The following is a 13079-nucleotide window of genomic DNA, read 5'->3' as shown; positions in this document are numbered from 1 at the left end:
TCCATAATATCATCAAAAGGTTCAGAGAATCTGGAGAAATCACTCCACGTAAGCGGCATGGCCGGAAACCAACATTGAATGACTGTGACCTTTGGTCCCTCAGACGGCACTGTATCAAAAACCGACATCAATCTTTAAAGGATATCACCACATGGGCTCAGCAACACTTCAGAAAACTTCTGTCACTAAATACAGTTTGTCGCTACATCTGTAAGTGCAAGTTAAAGCTCTACTATGCAAAGCGAAAGCCATTTATCAAAAACATCCAGAAACGCCGCCGGCTTCTCTAGGCCTGAAATCATCTAAGATGGACTGATGCAAAGTGGAAATGTGTTCTGTGGTCTGACGAGCCCACATTTCAAAATGTTTTTGAAAATATTCGATATCGTGTCATCCGGACCAAAGGGGAAGCGAACCATCCAGACTGTTATCAACGCAAGGTTCAAAAGCCAGCATCTGTGATGGTATGGGGGTGCATTAGTGCCCATGGCATGGGTAACTTACACATCTGTGAAGGCACCATTAATGCTGAATGGTACATACAGGTTTTGGAACAACATATGCTGCCATCTAAGCACCATCTTTTTCATGGGCTTATTTCAGCAAGACAATGCCAAGCCACATCAGCACGTGTAACAACAGCGTCGCTTCATAAAAAAAGAGTGCGGGTACTTTCCTGGCCCGCCTGCAGTCCAGACTTGTCTCCCATCGAAAATGTGTGGCGCATTATGAAGCGTAAAATACGACAGCGGAGACCAAGGTCTGTTGAACGACTGAAGCTCTACATAAAACAAGAATGGGAAAGAATTCCCCTTTCAAAGCTTCAACAATTAGTTTCCTCAGTTCTCAAACGTTTATTGAGTGTTGTTAAAGGAAAAGGTGATGTAACACAGTGGTTAACGTGCCCTTTCCCAACTAGTTTGGCACATGTTGCAGCCATGAAATTCTAGGTTAATTGTTATTTCCAAAAAAAATAAATATATTTATGAGTTTGAACATCAAATATCTTGTCTTTGGAGTGCATTCAATTGAATATGGGTTGAAAATGATTTGCGAAATATGTATTCCGTTTATATTTACATCTAACACAATTTCCCAACTCACATGGGAACGGGATTTGTACCTTTTTTCTGCAGTGGTATCTATTATGGAACTTACTTTTTAGTGCACTAAGGTGCACCCTGGGAGATACTGGCATTAACTGCGAACGTCTGTTGGAATGTTCCAGACGTAAAAAATGCATATTACAAGAGGTTTGTTTTCCATACACCGTATATTATAAAACATATAAGTACAAAAACGCCAGCAGACACACAAATGCATGAATTTAATTTGCTTTAATCAACCCCTTAAGTCATCCAGAAGCTATATAATTAGAAAAGGATATTGCTGAAAAGACGATATGGCTAATATTTTTATTTGTCATGCGTGTTATTACGACTACATACACACTGTCTAGCTCGCTGTGTAGAAACAAAACATGAAATGTGGGCTAATACTTTACAGACACTGAAATATGATTGTTCATGTTTTTCAGTCAGTACAGATTGGTGTCCAATCACATTGTACTGTGCATTACAAACTCAAACGTGATTCGGGTGTTGACGTAGAAGCTAGCTTATCTCATGCCGTAGCCTGCTTAACAGCTAATACCGTAGCATGCCGATGTGTTACTCCGCCGGAAAAAAAGTTCCCTGGTGTTTGCTCTTACAATAACAATGTCGCTACAGTTTGGTTATTATACAGGTTACGGAATGTAAACTAAGTATTTTTGGCAGTTTTTTAATGCATTTTTAAAGGGATTTAAAGGTAGTATTGATTGATAACATAAGCTGCATTGCTAGCCGCCTAGAACAAGCCGATTTGTACATGTTGAAATGCAAAAAAACATAAAACCTTTTGTTCTTTAGTCTCTCATAAGGATTGGGAAGGATAGGCAAAATGCCCCAAAAAGTGCAGTTCCCTTTCAAGTACACCCTCCTAACATAAAAAAACACCCACATAGTCACCTTCACAAGCAGCAAACTTCGAAGCAAGATGTGTATTACAATACTCACTTGGCTGCAGTCAGCCCTGGCTTTCGGCCTGTTTAACGGGTAATATGTAAGGACAAAATGATGCCACAGACAAAATCTTGTTTAGGTCCACAAAAAGCCATGGGCCGGCCCTGGTCACATACATATAACATCCAAACTTACTTTGGCCAGCCTTCAAATGTAGAAACAGTGAAGAGAGCCAGCATGCCATAGAGCACGTTGTCAAAGTTAAAGTCATTGTTGAGCCATTCTCGTTTGGCCAGCACTGTGTCCTGCAGAGAATTATCTATTTGCTTCAAGAAGAATCCCCTTAAAAGACGATAACGGTCATGAACATGTTTGTAAATGAGCTCTATATATGTAAGTCTTAATTGGACTTACTGGCATTCCTGCTCTGTTATTTTGGATGCGTCAGAGCAGCTATACAATTTCCCCTATGATAAAAATCAAAATGAGAAAAGTATTCACAATTCAGTCAAAGTGTGTGGTTTACCAACCTTGAAAAGTTGCACTCCTATGCAGGCAAACATGAAATTGAGCAGCATGGTGACTAGGACAATGTTTCCAATGGTTTTGATGGCCACAAACACACACTGGACCACATGCTGGACACAAATCCAACAATCAGTATGAAACAAAAACATGAAAATAGTGATTTGAGGGTTGCAGATAAGCAAACCTTTAAACCTTTGGCTCTATTGATTGCCCTGAGTGGCCTCAGAACCCTGAGCACCCTGAGAATCTTCACCACAGAAATGGCACTGGATCTATATGCAACAAATGCCAGACACAGCTTTAGATACACTCAATGTGGTGGAACCAAACTGTGGAAACTTACTCCATTCCCATAGAGAGCAGAGAGACTCCAACCACAATCAGATCCAGGATGTTGAAGGAGTTGCGACAGAAGGAACCCTCGTGCATGAACGCTCCATAAACAGTCATCTGTTTTTTAGATTAGTCACACAAGAGGTCAGGAAATAGTTTAATAAGATTAATAAGGCTGAAATAATTAATATTACTGTTGTATTAATTTAAAATAATGTAATTATCCATAATTCCAGTCATCTTTCCATACATGAAGCCATGTTTCTATCCACTTATTTAAATCTGAGTTAAGCGTATGTGGAGTTTCAGTTACCTTCAGTACAATCTCAATTGTGAACACTGTTGTGAATACAATGTCAGCATAGGCCAAGATCTGTGGGACAAGATGCAGACATGATCAGTTAAGTTGTTTGGCCTTCTTTGACAGGTAACGGTGGGCGGATGGATGTAATTTGGGTGGGTAAAGGAGGGACACATCTTCTGCACTTTTTACAATCCAAAAATAAGGTAACGCTATATTGAATAGAGACAAGTTAAACACTTGTGCCAGGCGGAAAATTCCATCCGCCACTTAGACTGAACTTCTCCTTTTAGACAACCCACAAGCTCACTGATTGGCTTTCTGGGGAGAATGATTGACAGCATGCAGCAGCTGCCAATCTGCAGTCATATTCGAGATAAAAGCAAGTCGCGATCATTCACAGGAGAGAGATATTTGTGTAAGAAAGGATTACAAAATAGTCTTCTGTGTTTCTGAAATCCGAATTTTGACAATAGCCAGGCCAGCATCAACATTTGTACAGCTGGTCACCTTGTTTCTATATGATTTGGGATCGATGGGGTCCTCGGCTGCCAAGGAGATGGAAGACAGCAAGATGAACAGGAGGATTAGATTAGTGAATGAGGAGGCGTTGATGATCTTGTAGCACAGTTTACGGAACCTGGGCACCAACAAGTAGAGTGTAAGAAAATAAAGTATTGTACACAAAGAGATGTACTTTTTGGGTGTACTGACTTGTTTTGTGGGCCAAAAATGAAAAATGAGCTGGCTACAGGCAACGGAACAGCTTCCTCCTTTAGCTGCAGGTCGGCCATGGGTCGGGGCCGAGGGCTGATGGGGATTTCAGGCTCTTCCTCTTCATCGTCGCCTAGTGGATGAAAAAATACAAAAGGTTAACCCTCTGATTGTAATAATGCTTGTTAATAAACTGCACAAAAAACAGAATTCCTCTGAAATGTTAATGTGAAAGGATACTGGACGTTACCTGGGAAGTCCGCAGGGGGGAAGGGATCTTTGACTTCATTGACGTTGGACTCAAACTCATCAATTTTGAGCTGATGAAAAATAATATTGAGCAATGATGATGCACATGTGAGGTTGAATACACCGGTACCTCAACTTAAGAGCGTATTGATACAAGAGCTGTCTTCGGGCTAATTGTTATTCTTTGAGTTCCATCCATCAATCCATTTTCTACCGCTTGTCCCTTATGGGACCGTTGGGGGGGTGCTGGAGCCTATCTTTAAGTTTCAAGCAAAAACTGTAGTTACAAGCATCCCCGCTAGGGCTGGACAATTAATCAATTTTCAATTAAAAAAACGATTAATCGGCCACGTAAAGTGCTTGCAAATGCTTGACAGTGAAAAAAAAGCCTGTCTACTAGAAGTTTGGAATGTCACCATACTTCTTTATTTATCTTTAATTTGTCTATATCATTCACTACGTTTATGTAAGACAAGAACAAATATGTTTTTCTTTTTTTATGCTTTTTATCCAATAGATGTGATTAAAAATCTTCTTACAATGGAGTCTAAGGGAGCCGCTCTATTCTGCCAATAAAGCCCTTAAAAACCATCCAAACACCTTCATTAAGGCTTATATACATGATGTAAGTATATATGTGATGTAGTAACAGGCACATTCATAATAACATGTAATATTTACATAGTTTGCTTATTTTAAACGTACGGCAATGCAAACATTTTACAAACGTTCGCTTTTTCCTTCGACAACATCACTGATTATTACTCGCTGCAGACTTTATGACAGCCAACAAAAATAATAAAACATCACTTACTGTACAGCGTCTTCTGGTATTAGGATGCCAACTGTTAGGATGTTGATATATTCCAGTTTAGATGAAGACTGACTCATAATCATTGCAAAGAAATAAGGGGGGTGGAACCAAGCTTCTTTTCGTGTTTCATTTCCGGATTATATATCGGATGCCAAAGTTGACAATCTTCAAGTGCTTCGAGGCGAGAAAGCAGCTCATGAGCTGAAGATGTATATATAGCAGCACAAGCTGTTTACCGCTCTGTTTGTCTGTGTTAGCGCTTATAATAATAATTTTACTAATGCTTGGTTAATATTCAAGTCACGAAATGTCAATGGAGTATTGTTAGCGGTTTTTGAATGGTTATTTATTGGAATAGAGGACCTCCCACTGACTCTGTTGTAAGCAAACTTTAAGTGACGAGTTAAAATGCATTAAAAAATAAATCTGTCTTCTTGTCTTTCATATGATTGTGAACGATTCCAAAAAAGTGCAGTTCTACTCTGAGTTATGAGATCTGCACGGAACCAATTAAGCTCGTAAATTGAGGTACTACTGTATTATTATAACATAAAGCAAAAGGGTGATATGTAGTTGAACCTTGGCTGTGGTTGGCATGCCCTCCATCTTGGCTCTCTGCTCTGCCAGTTTCTTGGACATCCTCTCTCTTTCCTCGTCCGTCTTATCAGGCATTTTGGACCTTCAGAGTTCAGATGTTGATTCAATGCAGATCGTCATTCACCATGTTTTTGCTCATTCATTTACCTCAGCAGCTTTCTCCTCATCTTCTCCTCTGCTTTCTCTTTCTGAGCTGAGGTCAGACTCTCAGCTTCTGCCAGGTTGTCCACAGCGATGGCCAAAAAGACATTGAGAAGAATGTCTGGTTGCACAGACTTCAGGAAAACCTAAAACTTGGCATTCAATGCATGCATTTAACACAGATTTAATAAGCAGGTTTTTTCACGATCGGATACAGTTTCCGCAGACAAAGAGGACGATGAAGAAGATAGAAACCAGGATGCCAGGCATGACCGGTCCGCCGTAGGCCATAATGCCGTTGTTCATGATGGCGGTCCATTCCTCCCCTGTAAGGATCTGGGACACAGTTCTCTTGTAAATCCAAACATTCTTCAACCAATAGATTTTATGAAAGTGAGTCCTATTGTTGGAGCGCTGAAGAAAACATCTCACCTGGAACACGCTGATGAGGGCCTGAGGGAAGTTGTCAAAGTTGCTCCGTCTGGGCCTGTTGTCAGAAAAGTTGAACTTTCCTCCAAACACTTGCATGCCCAGCAGTGAGAAGATGACGATGAAGAGGAAGAGGAGAAGAAGCAGGGAGGCGATGGAGCGGACGGAGTTCAGGAGCGAGGCTACAAGGTTACTCAAAGAGGTCCAATACCTGCAATGGACAAAGATGAAGATGTCACTGTTAAGAGATGATTTGTTGAAGTCCTATTAACTTGTCCATTACTTGAATATCATCCCACAAAACCCCCAAACACGACATACAAGTCCTTCCTTCTATAAAAAGAGCAAACCCATTTTTGATTCATACATACTTTTTTTGTTTAAATCTCTTAATTAACATCAGCACTAAACAAAAATACCAAACATGTAATGTTTTTTTCAACCCTTTAAAGGACTTTTGGTCAAATAATGTCACAGTTGGCAATTAGTATACATCTGCATAACATGAATTATTTTACATATGTGACATCATTTGATCAAAAAGCCTGCAGAAGGGTCAATATTGTCACAGTTGTTAAATAGTATACATTTGCATAACATGAGTTATTACAGCTGCATGCCTTGCAGAGCAGTCATTTTCTGCCATTCAGCACATCCATTATGTGCTGGCCTATTGATTTCCGGAGCTCATTCAGTTAGCAGAGCAGTGCTGCCGTTAGCTCCTGTGCTAAGTGCTACTTTGTGTGCTTTTGAAATGTTTTTTTTAGCCTTTTCAGTGCATTCGTTTTTTAGTTCTGTTTCAAAACCCTCAATCAACTTCAGCCTTCAACCAAAAAACAAACATTTAATGTATTTTTGGCGCCCTTGTAAGGCCTTTAAACAAATGTTTCAATTAGTGTATGTAAACAAAAAGCCTTAATAAAATAAAAAGAACATTATATGTTTGATATTTTTGTTTAGGATTGAAGTTTATTGAGAAATTTGAGGAAAAAAAGTAAAAACAAAATCCAAAATTCATTTATACCTTTCAAAAACTTAAAGACCTGTTCCTTTTTTTGGGTAATAGTTATCATTTTCAATATTTTTGACTTCTTCTGTAAGTAATCGAAAAGCAATTATAGTTTTCTAATCGTCCAATCAGATTAGAGTCGTCCCTCGTTTATTGCGGTTAATTGGTTCCGGACATGACAGCAATAAACACATTTCCGCCAAGTAGGAATCATTAATTATAAATCTAATATTTTCAAAGCTAGAGCATAAAACATGTTTAATTGCCTTCTAAATTCAAATATCAGCATTTTGAGAGCCCTCGAGACAATAAATAACACCCTTTAGTGACCTTTACTCTATTTTAATCTAATATAGTAATATTTCCTGAGGCTGGGCCAATCAGTGGCTACGAAACTGAACAGCGCGTTTTGATTGGTTAGGTCTCCTTCAGTGGACAATACTACTGTAGTATTGATATTTTTAGTTCATGTAACATTTTTTCTGTTTAAAATGATCAATTTACGCCAAAAATGTTGTAAAATATGCTTTTCAAAAATCTGCTATGTGAGGAACCTGGTATATTCAAAGCGTGATGTGGTGAGGGATGACTGCAAATGCATATCTTGGGATTTCAATGATAAGCTGTAACGCTTTGTAACAATATATATTTTGTTTGTTTGTGTATCAAAACTCACTTTGTGACCTTGAGGATCCTCAGAAGCCGAATGCACCTTAGCACAGAGAAACCCAGGGGGGTCACCTCTCCCGCCGACAACATGATCATCTCCAGGATGCCGCAGATCACCACGAAAAAGTCAAAACGGTTGAAGAGCGACATGAAGTACGCCCTGGGACCCAGAGCGTACATCTTCACAAACATCTCAATGACAAATAGCACCAGGAGGACACGGCTTGCCACGTCTGTTGAGATGAGCAAAGCATATCAATGCAGCTGGGAGGAAGCTTTTGTGTTAAGTGTCTAGTTCATGATCAGAACCTTGAAGGGAGGTGAGCCAAGCCGGTTGATGGTGGTACTCTGTAGCGATGGTCAGCGTGTTGAGGAGGACGAGAAGCATTACCAGCCAGTAAAAAGCTCTGGTTTTCACAAAAACTAAACACTTCATCCTGATGAAGCGGTTCCAACGACGAGCTAGGCGACTTGACAGAAAAAAATCCTGTTGGTTACGGAGCCAAGCTACTGCACACACAAAAAGTGGCAGACTCACTAATAATAAATCACACGACCCTTGCCCTCCATGTCGAAAAGGCTGTCGGTGTCAGAATCTCCACTGGTCAACGGTAGGAGACCTGATAAGAGAATGACACTCGTTAGTTTGCATGATTGCTCATGAAGACACAAAACAATTTATTAAGTTTGACATTTTCCTCAATTTCCAGGTATTTCTTGTTAAAATAATACAGGAGTACCTCAACTTGAGAGTGTTTTTTAATATAAGAGCTGTCTCTCAGCTAATTGTAATGCTTTATGTTGTAAGCAAAAACTTGAGTTACAGTTAGTTGGCATAGCATATGTCACAGTGAAACCCGGAAGATCCGACCGAAACTTTAGGTGTTACTCTACCATATCGAAGTAGAATGAGTCTAAAAAAAGCCAACGGCTTTGAAACAGGGCTAATTAACTACATAATGAAGAGGGCTAGAGTTTCAAGATCCCAAGGGCTTAGGGGCCAGATATCCAATGCGGATGTTTTTTCAGAAAGTGCCACCGCAGATTATATTTCTTTGAGACTGCGTTTACTTAATTACAAAGTAAACACGTCGGCTTTCACACTGCACTTTCAATAAATTCATTGTACTGCCTGCCCTCGCTTGTAGTTTGCAGCGTTTGCGGCAAGTTAACAGTATGAAGAAAATAGAAGCTCCAGTTTTTGTTGAGGATTGATGTTTCTTTTTTAGGTTTGTAAGACTGAAAATATAAACATAAAATATATATAACAAAAATATAACATCCATAGTCTATTTTACATAAATAATGTTGATTGTGTATTTTACACCAATAAAATAAAAGATTTTGTGTTAATATATTCACAAAAAAAACACAAATGTTTACACATTCGGAAATTACACAACTTTCACACACCAAACATTGTATGTGACTTATCACTATTAGAGGTGTTGCCCTCTACTGGTGAAATTTAGCACTGCATGTAATAAACGAGGTTTGATCGTTACTCTGGGACAAAAAACATATGGCCACGAATACAAAAGACATTACGAAGTAAACAATTTCAATACAAACCAAACTAAATATATTTATGCATGAATAATATCTACTTACAAATGTGAAGTGAATTATATTTATATAGCACGTTTCTCTAGTGACTCAAAGCGCTTTACATCATGAAACCCAATATGTAAGTTACATTTAAACCAGTGTGGGTGACACTGGGAGCAGGTTGGTAAAGTGTCTTGCCCAAGGACACAACGGCAGTGACTAGGATGTCGGAAGCGGGAATCGAACCTGCAACCCTTAAGTTGCTGGGACGGCCGCGCTACCAACCGAGCCATGCCGCCCCATAGCTTCGTGATGAAGCTCACACAATGGGGATTTCTACCATTATTGCTGCTAGTCTGGGTCAATGTGTTTGTTGCTTAAAATATCCGCCAGAAAACAATGACTCGAGCACTTGCTCAGGGTAAAACATTCAAACTTTGTTGTCCAGTTGTTATTTAAAGTCGGATTTTTGCAATTTATTTACATTTTTTTCAGGGTTTAATGAGTAATCTTCTTTTACTCACTCACTGCTGCTTCACTGTGGCACATATGCCTCGCAGTTTCCGACTGCAGGGTGGCGGGAGTACTGCATACATGATCAACCCTAGTTTTAATGGTTTCATCAAGCCCATTTGGATGATGTTCGGCCGGCCAAATTAAAAGCTTTGGTGGGCCAGATGTGGCCCATGGGACACCGGTTGAATAGTACTGCTTTAAAATCATATATAAACAGAGGACATGTAGACATGAAAATAAAGAAAAGCTGCTAAAGTGCTAACACACGACGAGTTGAGTTTATACCAAAAAGTTCTATTTTGGTTTCATCTGACAACATGACATTCTCCCAATCCTCTGCTGTATCATCCATGTATCCATTTTGGTATAAACTCAACTTGTCGTGTTTGGAGGAAGAAGAATACTGAGTTGCATCCCAAGAACACCAGACCTACTGTGAAGCATGGGGGTGGAAACATCATGCTTTGGGGCTGTTTTTCTGCTAAGGGGAAAGGACGATTGATTCGTGTTAAGGAAAGAATGAATGGGGCCATGTATCGTGAGATTTTGAGCCAAAACCTCCTTCCATCAGTGAGAGCTTTGAATGGTTGACCAAATACTTTTTTTCCCACAATAATTTACAAATAAATTATTTGAAATTCCTACAATGTGAATTCCTGGATTTTTTTTTCACATTCTGTCTCTCACAGTTGAAGTGTACCTATTGTTAGAGCCAAATACACTTTCTGTCCGTCAAATTGATGACGTCACTATCAAGCTCTGCATCGACAGCTCCGAGTCCCACTGGAGAGCAACAGGTTCGCTCATCGGGGACAACAGCAGCAACCAGCAGCAGCAGCAGATCATCCCATTGGACCAAGCCGCGCGCGTGCGAGCCGTGCGTGCCGTTCGTGGAGGAGGACGCGGAGCAGCGTTGAGTGTGGTATGTTTTAGCGGCCCGCCCACTTTAAAAAAAAATAAAAAAATGGCCATTGTTAAATTGTGTGCACACAAATATTGAAAAATCCAATTTATTGGTGACTATTTGACTTGATTGTAGCTGAGATAGGCGCCAGCGCCCCCCGCGACCCCGAAAGGGAATACGCGGTAGAAAATGGATGGATGGATGGATATTTGACTTGACTTGCGCGCGGGTTGACAAACTTTGACTTTTCCAAATGGAGGAGGAGGGAGCACACGCATGCGCTGATGGACATAAACAGCCACAGGAGGACACCGTGGCTGAACGTGACAATGTTGGACAAGGGGTTGAAGGGAAAACACGTGTGGTAAAAATAACACCCAAGGCTCTACGTCACAAAATTGAAAGTTTGCAGGGGGAAAGAAAATCAAAGTTGCAAAGACTCTCAACACTAAAAGAGGGGGTCATTGCTGTGATAAATGACGAATCATGTTCACATGAGCTAAAGGAGGAATTTAGCAGGTAAATGGATTTATATCATGAAATTAGAAAAGTGCACATAACTTTGTTGTCTCTGTTGCCAGAATATGAGAGGGGGCACAGTAAGGTGGTCCCGAGCAGCATTGTAAATGGTCTGGAAATCTCTGAGCTTGTAGTAAGTTTTTTGAGCTTCCTGATGTCTTCACTCAAAGGCAGATGCCCGTGTACACAAACAATCTGATTAGTGAGGCAGAACTTGATAAGTGGCCTTACCTCCAAGGCATCAAAATTCCTCGGATAACTGCCAACGTGGACCTGTTAATTGGTACCAACGCCTCCAAGTTAATAGAACCACGGGAGGTGATTAACAGCCACGGAGATGGACCTTATGCTGTCAGAACCCTATTGGGGTGGGTGATTAATGGGCCATTACAAGGCAATGACACGCATAATGCGAGCCCCACAGTTACTGTTAACCGCACAATTGTTAACAGTTTGGAGGAACTGCTTATGAACCAGTACATGCATGATTTCAATGAGCAGGGTTCCAAAGATCAAGAGGATATGTCAAAAAAGGGAAAGAAGCCCAAGATAGACAAGCCCAGCAGGAAGACCCCAAAAAGAAAACGGAGCGCAGATGACAGTGACGATGAAAGCAAAGTCAGTCGAATGCGAACAATACGCCAGGCAGTCTCCAAGGCCGTGTCAAAACAGGGGGAAATCCTTCTGGGCGACGGAGGCCGTGAGGATGAAGAGCAGGATGACCCAGAGGAAGCTTACCTGGATCCTGATGAGTCTGGCAGTGATGAAGACTTCATGGTGGAAGATGACGAGGACAGCGACTATGGCAAGTCCAAAAAGAGAAGAGTTCCCCGAAAGAGGAGAAAAACAACAACCCCGAGAGTCCTTTGGGAGAAGAAGAGGAGGAAACTGAGAAGAAGAAAAGCTCTCCTACCCCCAAGGTGACGAAGAAAGCTGATGGCAAGGAGTAGGAAAAGAAGACAGCTACAGTCTACATGTACTGTTGGTAATAGATCACCAGTAGTGGATGTGCATAAGAAAATGCAGGCTATGAATGAAGGCATGGAGTAAAATAGCTCCATTATTGCAAAAGGAAACATGAAACCCTAAGAGTGTTTGTTTTTGTATTATGGCTCTATTTTTGTTTTATTTATTTCAAATTAAATTGCTCTGTTCATCTCGCCAGTAGCAATTAGGGGCTGGTGTGTTAGAGCCAAATACACTTTCTGTCTGTCAAATTGATGACGTCACTAAAGGGGTTGGCTCCAAGGCCAAGTGCCTGGCTATTTAGGGAGGAGTCAGGATCTTGCTCAGGTGTTGCTGAGTAAAGGCGCAACAGTTTTTGACTGTGCCAGGCTAGTGTTTGTTTGCTCCCGTGTATTTTCTGTTTTTGTACAAAGTGTATTATATAAATGTGACTTCATGATATTAAATATTTTTGTTAAACATGGACACAATTTTGGACATCAATTATTAGCCGGCTGCACACGTTTGAACTAGCTTCATTTATATTCGGCAACCAGTAGCAGTAATAGTATAGGACTTTACCGCTACACCTATGATGAAAATTACAGACCTCTGTCACCATTTTAAGTGGGAGAACTTGCACAATGGGTGGCTGACTAAATACTTTTTTGCCCCACTGTATTGGTGTCCTATTCCAACGTGTTTGGTGCTGACGTAGAAGCCAGAGTATCTCTTGCCGTGATTAGCTTTTACGACTGATACCGTAGCATGAACATGTGTTACTACGCTAGAAAAAGAGTTCCGCAGTGTTCGCTCTTACAATAACAATGTTGCTACAGCTAGGTTATTATACAGGTTTT

The 13079-nt window shown here is 40.5% G+C and overlaps 1 protein-coding gene across 2 annotated transcripts in view; it reads right to left on the bottom strand.

The window, feature by feature from the left end:
- Positions 1–13079, bottom strand: part of LOC133554529 (dihydropyridine-sensitive L-type skeletal muscle calcium channel subunit alpha-1-like) — a 55332-nt gene that overhangs the window by 30903 nt on the left and 11350 nt on the right. For both annotated transcript variants that reach the window (XM_061903403.1, XM_061903404.1), the window contains exons 9-24: positions 8326–8407; positions 8097–8257; positions 7795–8020; positions 6113–6320; positions 5896–6016; positions 5687–5801; positions 5522–5621; positions 4130–4199; positions 3880–4012; positions 3676–3805; positions 3178–3237; positions 2875–2981; positions 2716–2803; positions 2534–2641; positions 2418–2470; positions 2199–2345 (exon numbers count right to left, since the gene is read on the bottom strand). In XM_061903403.1, the coding sequence (XP_061759387.1) occupies positions 2199–2345; positions 2418–2470; positions 2534–2641; positions 2716–2803; positions 2875–2981; positions 3178–3237; positions 3676–3805; positions 3880–4012; positions 4130–4199; positions 5522–5621; positions 5687–5801; positions 5896–6016; positions 6113–6320; positions 7795–8020; positions 8097–8257; positions 8326–8407 (1909 nt within the window). The remainder of the gene's footprint in view (positions 1–2198; positions 2346–2417; positions 2471–2533; positions 2642–2715; positions 2804–2874; positions 2982–3177; positions 3238–3675; positions 3806–3879; positions 4013–4129; positions 4200–5521; positions 5622–5686; positions 5802–5895; positions 6017–6112; positions 6321–7794; positions 8021–8096; positions 8258–8325; positions 8408–13079) is intronic.

The sequence above is a fragment of the Nerophis ophidion genome, linkage group LG06 (assembly GCF_033978795.1).
Source record: "Nerophis ophidion isolate RoL-2023_Sa linkage group LG06, RoL_Noph_v1.0, whole genome shotgun sequence".
Lineage (NCBI taxonomy): Eukaryota > Metazoa > Chordata > Actinopteri > Syngnathiformes > Syngnathidae > Nerophis > Nerophis ophidion.
The sequence above is the reverse complement of the archived record's forward strand: the minus strand, read 5'-3'. Positions and strand labels throughout refer to the sequence as shown.